Below are 15,916 nucleotides of genomic sequence, written 5' to 3'. Positions count from 1 at the left end.
AAGGACACATATCAAACAGTACTAGGGATACTAAGTGACTGTTTTTCTCCTCCATAAGGCTGCATATCAGTAATTTTTTGGATTACACAAAGTTCAAGTTAGTTCAAGTGCTATTATTTTGCACAAAAGGCCATTCCCTGTCTTCTTTCAGCATGTGGAATGCCATAAGGCAGCAGGAGGAAAATGGTGGAATAAGAAGTGGAAGAGTATTGGGGTGTTGAAGGTTGGGTGGAGTGTTGGAGCACTGGCAACAGCAGGAAATATAGTGGGACATTTCAAGAGAGATGTGTCACCCCTTCTCAATATGAGGGGAACATTTTGGTAAATTTACTCCCACCATTCCAGAAGGAGCCCAAGTAGAAGGATAGCTGTAGTAAAAGAAAAACGCAAAGTCATTACGGAAATGAGTGTAAATACGGAAGACATGGAGAAGTATTCACACACTTGAAAGTGTTTGAAGGCGATGGCCAACTCAAAGGTAAATAACAATGTGCTTCTTTTACAGGCCGTGCTTAGTTTACAGGGTCGTAATTGTAAAAAAATGTGTAGCGCTAAAAAACCTTATAAAAAGAGTGTTATATATACTCGTTGAAGTGTAAGTAACATCAAGTGCAAAAAATCTCAAAAATGAATACTGTATCCACAATCTGAATGAAAGTGGCTCCACCTGATGAGTTTCCACTAAAAAGACGTCATCTGGGGTCGGCTGGATGACAGCTTTTTAGGGGAAACGCGTTGGGTGGACTCACTTTCATTCACCGCTCCTACCTTTTTGTACTATATGAAGCCTGTGATGATCTTTTAAAATCTGTTGATCCATCCCTAGGATTCGTTGTACCTATCTAAAAGGGAATATCGGGAATATTCTTCAAACCATTTGATTCAAAGCCTTTATGACTTGGGTGGTATAAGCCTCTCCAAGTCATCGACCTCTGGTAAGCGTCTCTTTTGTCCATTGGTGGTGGCTTTCTCACTTTACTGGTCCCTTTGGAATATTGGCGTGGGATGAATGTCCGATCCAGTGTATATCTGACTACTCTTCCATCTATGGACTCTATTTATCCACACTTTAAGTGATAAGAGAAAATATATTTTTTCACAGCTATTTTTCTCACCGTTTATATAATTTTTGTCACTGAAAATATTTACATTTATTTTATTTTATTTTATATTGTGGTTTATACAACATGTTGTTTTATTTACAAAACTCAGATTTAGTTCAATCTGCAATTTGGGTTATTTAGATATTCCTATCACCAGTATTATTATCCATATTCAGATTGTGGATACAGTATTCATTTTTGAGATTTTTTGCACTTGATGTTACTTACATTTCAACGAGTATATATAAACACACTTTTTATGAGGTTTTTTAGCTCTACACATTTTTTTTCCAATCACACATTGCGTTTTGGTCTATAGCTGTGTTGGCTGCTAACTTTACCTTTGACACGGTGCTGTATATCTTTTTTGCTTTTTACATTAGTTTACAGGGTCACTTTAAGATAATAAAACAGTCATATAGAACAGTTATGTGCATATGTTATTGTAAGTGGAAGAATTGTTATGATATTTACTGGTACTACCTGAGTATTTCAATTGTATGATTTATTTGGCATACAGAATATTTAGCACTGATCCTTCCTGAATAGTTTATGCTAAAATGATTTATTGTCTTGGTTTAAAGTCGTTAAAATAATATGAATAATAGAGGACTAAACATAACCACTCACAAAAATAAACTACATGTACAAACAACTAAAAGTAGATAGAAGATATCAGTATATTGAGAACAAAGAGAGATGTATGGTTCTAAACTGTATAAAAAGAGGGAGAGAGAAGCCATCTCATTGTATTGTTATTGTGATACACATGCTGCAGAGGTCTGTGTCACAATGGAGAATTATAGACTCTAATTAAAGAAGAACCCAGTGATTGGAGCTATGGTCATATCATATACCTACATCTTCCAGTTCTGTGTGATCCTGCAATGTATGACGCTCTGGAGATCAGGAATGCAGAGTCCGGCCTGTACCCTTCATTTTACTGATGTATTTGATGAATTCCAATATTTTCAGGATGGAGATTTGATCATTGAAGGAGTGTTCACTGTGAGGACAAAAAAAGAGAATCTAAATTTACCTGAAAAGATGTACAGGTATGTAACTTCCTTGCTGTCGGGAGCGGCCCCAGACAATTTTTTTGGGGGGTGGTATGTGTGTAACCTCCAACAATGCACAATAATTAACCCCTTAGCATGGCACAATTATTAAATCCCAGCATGGCACAGTAGCTCCCAGCACAGCAATAAACCGTCAGGTTTGTGCATTATTAACCACCAGAACTACACAATATATCCCCCCAAAATTAAATATTTAATAAACCCCAAGGAATATAGAAATCAGTGTGCTCCGTTCAGTATGAGGTGGGGCAGTGAGCAGTACCTTATAGTATGGAAAATTTACTGATGGAGAACATTTTTATTGACAGCCTGAATTATGACAGAAACTCCTATTATAAACTCAAACAATCAATATTTAAGTAGTATAAACATTAACGATAACTAGATAATGAAAATATGCTGGCTTTACAATGAAACATTCCAAACAGAGTGACAAAATGTGAGCATTACTAGGATGATAAAAGACCTGGGGAACCCTGGGATGAAACAGAACAACAGTTTGGCGGTGTGCGTAGCACACCACATTGATCAGTATGCATGACCAGATTTTGGCTAACAGTGGGAGGGGATTAAAAGGGGATCAATAAACAGTTGCTATATACACACACACACACAACACACATAATGGTCCTTGTACCCACAAAATATTCTTAACTACTGTACCACAACCTAATAAGCACAATCATATCTCTCTGGTATAATGCTGGGAAAGCGTGCTTGTTTATCTTCAAGTAACACAGACAGACGCTGGTATCATGTTGAGCTTAGCAAAATCCTGCAATAGAATGATCTACTTCTTTTATTTATACTGTAAACATGAATAACAAAGAAAGGTGGCGGCTTCAGAATCATTCAGACACTTATATTCTTTCAAAAGAACCAATCACACACATGTATATATTCATATAGAATTCCAGTAGTGTGCAGATGGTCATGTGCAGAGCCATGCGGTCAGCTTATTGTGAGACACACCGGGGGTCATTTACTATAGCACCATGGTGCTAATTAGCGCTAATTACTGCAAATTAGCCCTAATCGTGCTAATTAGCACTAAAATGGTATTCACTATAACGTGGGTAAAAAAATACTCCCAAAATCGAATTTGCTATAGTTTGCGGAAAACAAATAGCGCCCAAACCCTTATGCCCCGTACACACGGTCGGACTTTGTTCGGACATTCTGACAACAAAATCCTAGGATTTTTTCCAACGGATGTTGGCTCAAACTTGTTTTGCCTACACACGGTCGCACAAAGTTGTCGGAATTTCCAATCGACGACCACGCGGTCACGTACACCACGTATGACGTGACTAGAAAAGGCCGGTTCAGAACCAAGCGCGGCACCCTTTGGGCTAATCTCGTGTTAGTAAAAGTTTGGTGAGAGACTATTCGCGCTTTTTCAGACTCGTGGCTTTCAGATCGTTTTCTGCCGTTCAGTTTGTGCTTGTGGGTTTGTATCTGCTCTTCAGTGCGTGCAGTCAGTTCGTATCAGAGTTTTCTGTGTGATCTTGCCTGCTCGTTGCTGTTTTTCAGGTCGCTTTTCACAGGCCTTGCTGTTCTTCAGTGCGTTCTGTTACTTCGTTCTGAGCAGCCGACCGTTTTCTAGCCATGTTTCGTATGCGTACTCCTCGTAGAGTTCGTGCTGTGCGGGGGCTTGGTGTTGGGGTCCTGACCTTGACACAAGTCCAGTCCATGAACAGGGTGGGGAGGAGTTCATGGACCAAGAATTGGTTGCTTCAGCGTGACCAGTTCTGTCATATGCCTTTGCTCCGTGAGATCCGTGAGAATAATCCTGATGATTTCAGGAACTTTCTCAGGATGACGGACCCCGTATTTCACCGTTTGTTGGCTTCGCTGACCCCCTATATCTGCAGGCAGGATACCTGCATGAGGCAAGCCATCACTCCGGAGCAGAGGCTGGTCGCTACCCTGCGGTATTTGGCCACAGGGAGAAGTCTGCAGGACCTCAAGTTCTCGACAGGCATCTCCCCCCAGGCTCTTCTTTGTGGACATTTACTGCTTGTGTTTGTTTTAGCTGACCCTGACAGAAATGTGTGGAGTGCAGAAAATGTCGTGATTGTGTAACCTTATACAAAGCACTGTTGGCTGTTATTTACTAAATGCAAAGACACTTTTCACTACAAGTGCACTTGCAACTGCACTGAAACTGCACTTGTAGTGCAAAGTCGATTTGCCCTTAGGAAATTACCCCCATTTTCTCATAAAACAACAATTACATCACCCCAAAAGTGTTGTAGTGTTGAGACAATAATCCACACATTCTTGATGAACAATCTTTTTAATACCTGCACAATCACATGTGCATTTACCAAAGGTTTTTCTGACAAACCAACATGTTTGTTGTATAACAATTTTTGTGGTGTCATTATCCAAAATCAAAATGTCCATTTTATAGAAAACTGGCCTGTGTAAAACCAACAAGAAAGACACAAATCTTGATCTTACAAAGTTCACATTTGGTAGAACTTGAAGGCAATATCAGACATGAGTATTTAGGAACTGTGTTTGATATTGCGTTCAGATGGGGGGAAATCACCCCTGGAAAAGCCAAATTTGGAAGATGCACACAAATTTCACAATGTCAACATGTGCGACCTGCCATCACGGGGGGTCAAGGGACGTGTTTTGGGGGAGCAAGCCCTTCCTCAACGCGACTTTATAATTGAGGAAGGGGTTGCACCCCCAAAACGCGTCCATTGATCTCCCGTGATGGCAGATAGCACATGTTGACACACTGTGTGCATCCTCCAAATTTGGCTTTGGGAAAAATCACAAAAACATTTCGCACATTGTAGCAGACAAAAGAAGAAAGTGATTTGGAGGGGTTTTAAACTCGCCCCAAAACATCAATGATGTTTTTATATTTTGGAATAACATCATTGATGTTTTGCTTGATGTTTTCCAATTGTAAATTACACCCCATGATCTCCCCGATCACGATCTGGGCACTTTCTGATGTGAAAGGATCTTCATCCACAACCTCACGATCACCTAAAAAGAGAGGAAACCCAAAATAAATTAGGTCTAAAAAAAATGCCGCCATCCATCTCTTATCTGAGCCTGTGGTCGCAGACACTCACCTGTTGTGGTGACTACTTCCACTGCGTCTTCATCCTCCTGCTCATCTTGTGTTGGGTGGATTTCCCCTTCTTCCAGAGGGGGGGGGTCTCTGGTCTCCTCGGATGAGGGGTGTCCTCCGAGTCTTTTCTCCCCTATGTAAAACAAAAATGGTATAATTAGCACACAGATATTTGATGGCAGAACTATAAATAGGAAACATTGCTTGGAAGTGGTGTACAATTGTCTATTTTAGCCGAGTTCCAAGATGTAGCTTTTTTAGTGTCCTTTGTCAAGCTGCAATACTTTACCTGTTTGGTACAAGCTTCACAGATGTAGCCCCCCCTATAGTATACACTGGAGCACCTGTGTGGCCCCCCTAATAAAAATGGTGTTCTTGTGTCCCACACTAGTGCTCCAGTGTCCAGATGTGAAAACAGCTGCTCAGTGTCCTCTCCTTACACACAATCTAGTTTGCATTTCATTCTAGTAACAAAGCCATCTACACAACCAAATTCTTTGAAGACAAGTATAGGGCCTCAAAATGGTGGCCATATGCATATGGCCTAAACAATGGTATTTTATAGTCCGAAATAAAAATGTGTGATCCGAACGAATAATGTGCCCATGAACATGAAAGTTGACATTTTAAACTGTACAACAGTTCCTAAAAGCACATGGAGCAGCACGAACGTAATAAACACAAGAACAATAGGAACACAGCACAACTACTTACTTTTTTGCAGCACTCTCCGGATCTTTCTGTACTGCTCATGTTCTCGTAATTTCAGGTCCGACCACCGCTTCCTGAGCTGATCTTTCGATCGTCGTACCCTGAATTTCCGGTGCAGACTTCTGACCACTTTCGCCATGATCTTGGCCTTTCGGATATTGTGGTTGGGGTAAGGCCCATACTTTCCATCATAGTCGGCCTTCTTCAGGATGTCCACCATCTCCAACATCTCCCCAAAGGACATATTTGAGTCCTTTAATCTCCTTCTGGATTGGGACGTTTCAGGCTCCGGCCTTTCCTCCCCCTCCTCCTCCTCGTTGCTGTACTTAGCACGATCCTGCTGTCTATCCGCCATTCCTCCACTGCGCCGAACGAAAAGGGGCGGGGAATAGAATAGAAAGAACGTCAGGGGCGGGCGGAGTTATACGCATGCGCAGTGTGTATAAATCCTAACGCGCGCATCTTACGTACGATCTGTGAGCGGAGGAAGGAGCATCGGAGATGCCGATCGTGCTAACGAAGGTAGGATCTAAACTTGGGCCTATACTGCTTCGAAATGGAAGCCTATATTGTAACAAGATTAGGGGAGTTTGGCCTGACATTAGGGTTTGTGTTGTGTCTTGCAGAGAAAGTGGATGGGTTCAACGACCACAATTTCCTGCCCCTGTTTATTGACAAGTACAGGGAGCTGCCCTGTCTGTGGCAGGTGAGACACCCCCATTATAACCACAAACAGAAGAGGCAGGCAGCGCTGGAGAAACTGCTGGAGTTGGTGACGCCGGTGGTCCCCACAGCAACCATCCCTTATTTAAAAGCTAAAATTGGTGGCCTGAGGAGCACATATCTTAGGGAGCGCAAGAAGGTCACAGATTCCCAGAGATCCGGAGCTGCAGCAGATGACGTTTATGTCCCCAGGCTGTGGTACTATGAGAGACTGCGATTTCTGTCAGACCACACTGAAGTCAGGGAATCCCTCTCTACTCTTCCTTCCACGCTTCCTTCCATCCCAGCTGAGGCTTCCAATGTCCAACCTGGGCCTTCCAGCCAGGAAGAAGTGGAGGAGCCCAGCTGGAGTCAGGTATAGCATTCTTCTACAGATTTCTGGGCAATAAATAAATGATGTTTACTAGATGTTATTATTGATCATTAATTGCTGATTAAAAAAAGTGTTTTACATATCAATAGACAGTAGTGGTCACCCGAAATTGGGACAAGAATGCAAAATGCTGGGCTCAGAATGATAGTCTGTTATATTTGTTAACATTGAATTTGCAGCAGTCAGGAGGTGAAAATTGTGTGTGATTGATGAAGAAAAAACTAAAACTATGTCCCTTTTTCAGTTTCAATAATTTTTTATTAACGTATAAAAACATTACATATTTATTTATATTAACATATAAACATTCTATGGAGCATACGAACATTCTGTAGCATCACTGGTAAATTCCACACTGTACATTTCAGAATGGTTCACTAATATTCAATTTACTATATGTATGTGTGCACTATTGGTGAGAATCATGTTGTACTCAGTAACACATATTTGATGTACAATGTGATTTATATCGTGTTTTATACCAAATGGGTGCTAGCAGATATTCTGAAAGTTCCGGCACTCTAAAACTTTGTCGTACCGGGTGTAGTTTGACCGTTGTGTTCTCAAAAAAAGGAGAGAACGGCAAGTAGGAGGAACAGCAGGAATAGAAAATACAAGATATAAACAAAAGGGAAAACAAACATGAAAAGAGCAGCAATATGTACTTTGTGAATATACAATATACATGTATTCGGTACATTAAGGGCTTCAATTTTTATGTTGAATGGAATACCATGAGAGCCATGTGGACCATTTGGTTTGCGATTTCTGATATTGTCCTTGGGCTGCTGCAAACATAAGTTCATAAGATGCATGCGTATTAGTTAGTTCAACTATCTCTTGGAAAGTGGGAGGTTTAATGTCTTTCCAGTGTCTCAATAGTGCCAATCTAGTACTGAGTAGTATGTGGATGACTATAGTCCTAGTTACGATTGGAAAACTCTCTAATTCCAATGAATGAACTGCCACAGCTGCTTCGGGAGTAACTTTAAAGCCAGTTATCGCTGAGATTAAATCAAACACTTTTTGCCACAGTGGGTGAATAATTGGACAGTGCCACAGTATATGCGATAGTGTGCCTATATTTCCACATTGTCTCCAACATAGAGGTGAGACTTGTTTAGCAAATTTGGATATTCGGTAAGGAGTTAAATACCAATTTAGTGTTATCTTGTGGGTAGTCTCCCACAAGCCCACACATTTGGTAGCGGTGAGTGTGTTGCGCAAGGCTTTTTGCCATTTGTCTTCAGTAAAGGTTATACCCAAGTCACGTTCCCACTCGATAATGTTGTTGGTTTTTACAAATACGTTTTTATTGTTTAGCAAATTATAAAATAAAGATATACCTTTTATGTTGGTGTTTGTATTTGTGAAATAGAGGTATACTCGCCACGGCACTTTAATGGACGTGCTCGTGAGTTTTTGAAGTAGATGAGAAATCTGGAGATAGCTATAGTGGTCTTTTTCCTGTAGATCATACTGTTTTTTTAAGGTCTCAAATGTTTTGGGTGTTGTGCCAAGCATGAGATCTTCGAGTGTTAGTATGCCTTTAGGCGCCCAATGTGTTATGTGTAGGTTTGGTATGACTAAGGTGAGACTGGTTAACGTGATAGGTATGTTTTTGGTTGCTTGGTGCAGAAATTCTAACGATGTGAACAGCTTCCAAGCCATTAGTGTAGCATCCATTGTGGGTGAGAAGTATGTCTGGGTATGCGGTTGGATATTGTTGGACAGCAGAAGATCTGCTAGTTTAGATCCAGGTGTCTGCGCCTCTTCTAATTCTAGCCATCTGTGGGTCTGTGACTGGGACAGCCAAAATTTTGTTTGTGAAAGAATTGTCGCTATATAATAGTCTTTTAACATGACATGTCCTATGCCCCCAGCGTCTCTAGAGTTAGTTAGTTTCCTAAAGGAGCATCTAGCCTTCTTGCCTTGCCATAGATACCTGTTGATTTGGGCCTGTGCTTTGTCAAAAAAGGAGTTGGAGATAGGAATTGGTAATGTTCTAAATAGATATAGTAGCTGTGGCAGAATCATCATCTTGAATGCTGCTAATCGTCCTGCCCATGACAGTTCCACTCTAGTTAGCTCCGCTAGTTTCTTTTGTAGTGTTTCTAGGAAATGAGTGAAATTATCTCTTACTAAGTAGTCCGTTGTTGCTGTTAGGATAATACCCAGGTACTTTATCCCTTTATTTTCCCATGTGTATGGGAATTGTGAACTTAGTTTAGTTTGTAGGCTAGCTTCAATGCCTAAACCCATTATATATGATTTACTCTCATTCACTTTATAGTAAGATACTTTATTGAACATATCCAGTGCTGTATGTACCAAAGCCAGGGAAGTCTCCACATTGGTTAAAATCATAATTATGTCGTCCGCGAATAGACTAATCTTATGGGTAGATTTAGCTATGGTGAAACCTTTTATTTCTGGGCAAGTACGGATATATATGGCCAGGGGTTCTATAAGCAGGTTGAAAATTAAGGGAGATAGAGGACAACCCTGTCTTGTGCCGTTCGTTATGTTAAATGGTTTGGATAGTGCTCCCGATGTGAATACTCGTGCAGAGGGTTTGGAGTATAGGGCTAGGATCGCTGATAATATATTGCCTGTAAAATCAAATTTATATAGGACCTGGGTGAGGTATTGCCAGTGGATGCGGTCGAAGGCCTTCTCGGCGTCTAACGCCAATAGCAGAGAAGGCCTTTTGTGAACCTTAGCTAGATGTATGATATTTATCAATCTCCGGGTGGCGTCAGATGTCTGACGACCCTTCATGAAACCAGTCTGGTCGGGGTGTATTAGTAGAGGGAGTATATGTAATAGGCGGGATGCAATAATTTTGGCGTAAATTTTCAAATCGGAATTGAGTAATGAGATGGGTCTAAAATTTGAGGGGATAGTTGGTTCCTTCCCTGGCTTTGGCAATGTCACTATGGTTGCAGATAGCATTTCTGGTGGGAAAGAGGCAGAGGCAACAGCAGCGCTAAAAATGCGTTCCATGTATGGAATCAATAAATGTTTGAAGGTCTTATAATACTCCCCAGAGAATCTGTCTGGGCCTGGAGATTTGTTGCTGGGGAGGGAATCTATGGCTTTATTTATTTCTTCTATAGTGAATTGTTGATTTAGGGTCTGAAGGTGTTCTTGTGTGAGTGTAGGTATGTCTAGATGTTGTAGAAAGGAGGTGATTGCTTCAGTGCTAGGTTGTACAGTATTTGTGTCGTCTTTCAGGTTGTAAAGTGAGCTATAGTAATGGCTGAAGGTATCAGCCATGTCTTGGGGGTGATATAGCTTGTGTTTGGTAAGGGGGTGCAATATGAAAGGTATCTTTGTTTTATGTCTGTGTCCTTTTATCCTATGTGATAGCGTTTTTCCAGCTTTGTTGTTTGTGGCTTAGTATGTCATTTTAAGTCTTTTGGAAGCCTTTTCAAAATCCTCTAGTAGTATTAGCCTCAAGTCATAGCGCAGTTTTGTAAGTTGTTGGGAGGTTAGATTGGATGGATTTTGTTTGTTACAGGATTCGAGTTGGGAAATTTTGTCTGTCAGCTCTCTTATGCGTTGTTTCCTCTGCCTCTTGGCTCTAGCCCCCAATTGGATAAAGATACCGCGTATGTACGCTTTGTGTGTGTTCCACAAAACAAAATGATCTTGTACAGAGGAAGCGTTAATGCTAAAGAATTCGCTTAGATTCTTACTAATGATGTTTTTAAAATCTGGCTGTTGCATTAGATAAGTATTTAAACGCCACATGTGAGGTATGTTACACATTGAGTCATCATTTAAAGAGAGGGTGATGGACGCATGGTCTGACCATGTGATGGTGTTGATTGTTGTAGAAGTCACTTGAGATAGAGTACCTTGGTCTACCAGGAAAAGGTCTATGCGTGAATAAACCCTATGTGGAGATGAGAAAAAAGTATAGTCCCTTTCGCCGGCATGCATGCATCTCCATGCGTCATAGAGATCTTGTGAGTGGAACATGGTTGAAAGAGAAGGGGTTAAACGCCTTGTGCCAGAGGAAGAGTCCAGGCTTGGGTCAGGAGTAGCACTGAAGTCTCCGCAAATTATCACTCTTCCTCTTTGATGTTTTTTAGTTATGCGAAGAATTTTATGGAGGAAGTGCACTTGGTGTTGGTTGGGTGTATACACATTGACTATAGTGTATGTGATTGAGTTAAGGTCACATATTAAGATTAAGTAACGACCTCTAGGGTCTTCAATGGTGTCATGAAGTGTAAATGCCACTGAGTCTCTTATAGCTGTGAGAACACCCTTGGTTTTGTTATGGGCCTTGGCTGTGTAGACATAAGGAAAGTTCCTATGGGTGCAAGAGGGAGCAGTATCTGCAGAGAAGTGTGTTTCCTGCACACATATAATATCCGAGTTGTTGGAGAGGGCCTCTTTCCACATTGACTTCCTTTTGGCAGGATGATTAAGGCCTTTAGCATTGATGGATATGATTTTTATACCCATATATAAGGTGTTGTAATGCTAAGAATATAGTTGTGTGTGATATTCAACTTTAAGGAGATATTGCCCTCTAGTGGATATTTTTCAGAATAGCAGGAAGAATTTTCCATATGGTGTAATGGTGCATAAGACATACTCACTGTTATGCGACCATAATGCTGAATGATTAAGTTCAATTTGAAGGTTGATTGTTGTTTTCCTATCGTCTTGAGTGTTGAAGGCAGGCCTGATTTATCTGTGGTCTCATGGGATCCAATTGCTGCATTTTCCAAGAACAAAAACAAAAGGAAGAAAACATAAAAGCAGACAAAAACTTTGAAAATAGTGCAAAGATCAGTTTCGTCTGGTATCAACATTTACAGGGGTTGACCCCAAACACTGATAACTAGAAAAGTTTGTGTACAGCACTTGCTGTTCAGGCTGTAGGGGGAAAAGTTCAAACTTGTGAGCATTGAAACTCCAGGAACTTGTAGGTTATAAAATAACCATCTTAGCTCAAGTGTGCGATTTAGCATTCCTTGATGTGACGATCTTCCATGCAGGCTCTACTGCTCTGGGAGACTGAATAGATCCCGATTCCTGTTCAGGGATAATTTTCCACTCCTCCAGAAGAGCAAGTCCCTTTTCCAAGGAATTCACCACGTGGGTGCGTCCATCTCTTGTGATGGACAATTTGGTAGGATAACCCCATCTGTACACGATGTTGTGGTTTCTCAATGCTTTAGTGATAGTATTTAAGTTCTTTCGCTTTTGAAGTGTATATTGGGAAAGGTCTGCAAAGAACTGTAAATGTTGGTTTTGTGCAGGTATATGTTCTTTCTTACGCATGATTAGCATCAGCTGCTCTTTCACGTGATAGAAATATAGGCGTAAGATTACATCTCTAGGAATGTGATCTGATAAGTATGATGGTTTTGGCAGGCGGTGAATTCTATCAATTGTGATCGCAAGATCAGAAAGGTCAGGCAGGAGAGATTTAAACAGTGAGGAAGCATAAGATCGCAATTCAGCTTGCAATATTGTTTCAGGGATCCCCCTAATTTTCAAATTGTTCCTCCTGTTTCTGTCTTCAATGTCTGCGATTTTAGCCTTTAGCCATTCAGTATCTCCCTCTCTCGCCTCATGTGAATCCACCAAATCATTAATAGTAACAGCATACTCTCCCATTTTTTGCTCAATATGCTCAACCCGGGTTTCCACTGCCTGTATGCTGGTGTTAAACTTATGCATGCAGGTCATCAGGTCTGATTGCAGTGAGCTTCTTAATGATAAAAGCATGTCCTTCAGGACAGTGTCTAACACGGGCTTGTGCATGGTGGGGAAGGTTTCAATGGAGTCAGGGAGCTCACGTGTATCATCCCCTGAATCCATGCCGGGGCTGGCCGCTCCGAGGGATCCCTCTCCATCCATCCTGCATTTAGCCTTAGCTGGGCTGCCTGAGGGGGTAGAAGGAGAGTGTGGATGTAGGGTCTCAGTTGTGGATCTATTTGGGAGTAAGCCATTTTTTTTTTTAGAGGATTGTTAGAGGAATAGCCTAGCGGTGTAGATGATGACCCAGCGCCATCTTGCCTACCGTCATGTTGCTTCATATCATAGAAGTCTGTCAGTCTTTGTGGCTTCCTCTGCTCCTTTCGTTTTCTGGACATTGTCCCGATGGTGTCCTCACACAGATCGCCTGCAGTGGGGATCAAAAGTCGGGCTAGATGGTTCGATTTGGGCCGCTTTTTCTCCTGGAGTCAGCGGAGCTCCGGATCTATGCTGCCATTCCGCTCGCTCGCAAGCCACGCCCGAAATTACTATGTCCCTTTTTCATACACAGGAAGACCTCAGCCAGGAGGAGGCTGTGGAATGTGGCAGTCAGGAGGAGGCGGGGATTATTAGTGTCAGCCAGGAGGAGGCGGGGATTAGTGGCAGCCAGGAGGAGGCGGGGCTAAGTGTCAGCCAAGAGAAGCCTGGGACAAGTCGCAGCCTGACTGAGTCTCAGGTTCCTCCCCTCCGCCTTCCATACAAAAGGGCCAGGAAGGCCACTCCCAGTCCTGTGCAGGATTCAGCATACAGGCTGATCCAGGAGGCTTCTGCGTCCCTCAGAGCCTTCCCCAGTTCTGAAGAGGCCTTTGTCTGCATGGCTGCCACCAAATTGCTGGGCATGCAGGAGGGCCAACGCAAGATCTCTGAGGACCTGATTTATAAACTCCTACGTAAGGGGGAGAGTGGGGAACTGACACACAAGACGGATGTCATTGAGATCGACGATCCTCCTCCTCCTCCTCCTGCCACAACTCCACCACCACAGCCAAAGGCTGGAAGGAAGCGTGGAAGGAAGACCTGAGAGTGACTGCCCTTGGTTCAGTCTGGTCTGACAGAAGATGCAGTCTCTCGTATGACCACAGCCTGGGGACACAGATGTCATCTGCTGCTTTCCGGATCTCTGGGACTTCTGGACCACACTGCCCTCCCTTAGATATGGACTCCTCAGGCCACCAATTTTGCTTTTAAATAATTGGTGTCTGCCCTGGGGGTCCAAGGCTTCACCCACCTCTGCAGTTTCTCCAGCGTTGCCTCCCTCTTTGTTTAGTTGTGAACCCTTAATAAAATTTTTTGGGGAAATTCTACTCTCCTGTGTGTGTTTTCATCCAAAAAGGACCGTTTGTTGGTGACGATTCAGGTACATTTCTAAAGTACAATGTGAAATTAACAAGGGACAACAACACCAAACAATCTCCTACAGATTAAATAGAACAACATATCAATGGTGTTGTGGGAACTTGTCACAAAAAACACACAAACATTTTCGGGAGTACAAATCAAAATCACCAAAAAAAAAAATTAAAAAAGAGAAACACAAAAAAAGATTCTACATTAAAGTAACAAAAAAAAAAATAAAACTATGTTGTCAGATGTGAGAAATCAAAATATATTGAGGGAATCCCGATAAATAGTAACGAAAGAAGTTTGTGAGAAGTGTGTGTGAATATGAGCATCAAAACGACTTAATTCTTGTCACATTATAAAGAAGAAGAGAGTGCACTGTATTAAACCATTTTGAACATTGCAGCGTGAGGAAAGTGCTGTATCCATTGCGAACGCTAAGTTTACCAGAACGAGCTGTCCCGTGTCAGAATTTCTTCTGAGCATGCGTGGCATGCGTGGCACTTTGCATGTCGGAAAATCCGATGGAAAATGTCCGATGGAGCCCACACACGGTCGGAATTTCCAACAACATGCTCCGATCGGACATTGTCCATCGGAAAATCCGACCGTGTGTACGGGGCATTACTCTGCTAAAAACCTGGAGTAGTGCACATGGAAATAATGTTTAGAGCATGATAAAATTGCCTAAATGGTACTGAAATATGCAGTATATTGTTTAAAGATAATCTGCTTTTAAACTGTGAAAAAGTGATTTCTACACTGAAATATCTTTAAAAGTCTGAGAAGACATAAATTCCCTGTTTTTGTACGACTAGGTGCCAACACAACTGAGCATGCTCAGACCTGCAAATAGCTCTCATTTTAGCTCCAATGTATTTTTTACAGGGCGCTTTAGTAAATACCAAAAATGAGGGCTGTGTTAAAGAGCATTTTTCGGGAGTGAAGATTGGCACTATTATAGTCCAATGCAAGTTTTATCCATTGATTCTAATGGTACACTTGTAACTTCCCTAAATAAATCCTTTTAATGTTGAGATGAAATGTATCTTTCTCTGAAATAAATTTTACTTTGCAACATTGTTGACTCTACTTAATCTATTTTGTTTTTAAGAATGCTAGAATGTGGAATGTTTTGATGTTTTGGTAAAATATTTGTTTCTCTGTCACTCTCACTTGTTACTCTCCATTTCACAACAATCTTTACCCAAACTCACGCAGGTGTCTTTACAATCCACAAACAATACCATTGCTGATGCAAATTTAAAATGAGTCACAATTTGTTGTGCTTTTTATTATTTCCAAGTAATCATAATTTGAGCCCAAAAATGTGATGTGTACCAACATCAGAAATCAAAATGTAATTCCCAAACATTTTAAGGTAATATCACTATTCTACTCTCACCCACAAAGAACCACCAAATATCACAGAATAAATCAAGAAGAATAAACTCTTGAGTAATGTAATTCCATCAAATGTATGTCCAAAGAAATGCAATATTTATGTGTATTTATGTCTAGGAGATTCTCACATGTGGCAGCTCTGTAGCTTAGAGGTTAGAACTTCTGCTTATTATCCCTGAATGCACTTGAAAGGATGGTCAAACATTCCCATAGACACACTCCTTAACCTTGTGGACAGCCTTCCCAAAAGAGTTGAAGCTGTTATAGCTGCAAAGGCTGGGCCAAATTAATTTTGAAC

General features: G+C 41.4%; 1 protein-coding gene across 1 annotated transcript in view; it reads left to right on the top strand.

Moving 5' to 3' along the window:
* Positions 1–1,943: 1,943 nt before the first annotated feature.
* LOC141129958 (vomeronasal type-2 receptor 26-like) overlaps positions 1,944–15,916 on the top strand; it is a 239,840-nt gene continuing 225,867 nt past the window's right edge. The window contains exon 1 of the mRNA XM_073618127.1: positions 1,944–2,158. Within this exon, the coding sequence (XP_073474228.1) occupies positions 1,944–2,158 (215 nt within the window). The remainder of the gene's footprint in view (positions 2,159–15,916) is intronic.

Source organism: Aquarana catesbeiana, linkage group LG01, assembly GCF_042186555.1.
Source record: "Aquarana catesbeiana isolate 2022-GZ linkage group LG01, ASM4218655v1, whole genome shotgun sequence".
Taxonomy (NCBI): domain Eukaryota; kingdom Metazoa; phylum Chordata; class Amphibia; order Anura; family Ranidae; genus Aquarana; species Aquarana catesbeiana.
Note: the sequence above shows the minus strand (reverse complement) of the source record. Positions and strands in the feature narration are given on the sequence as shown.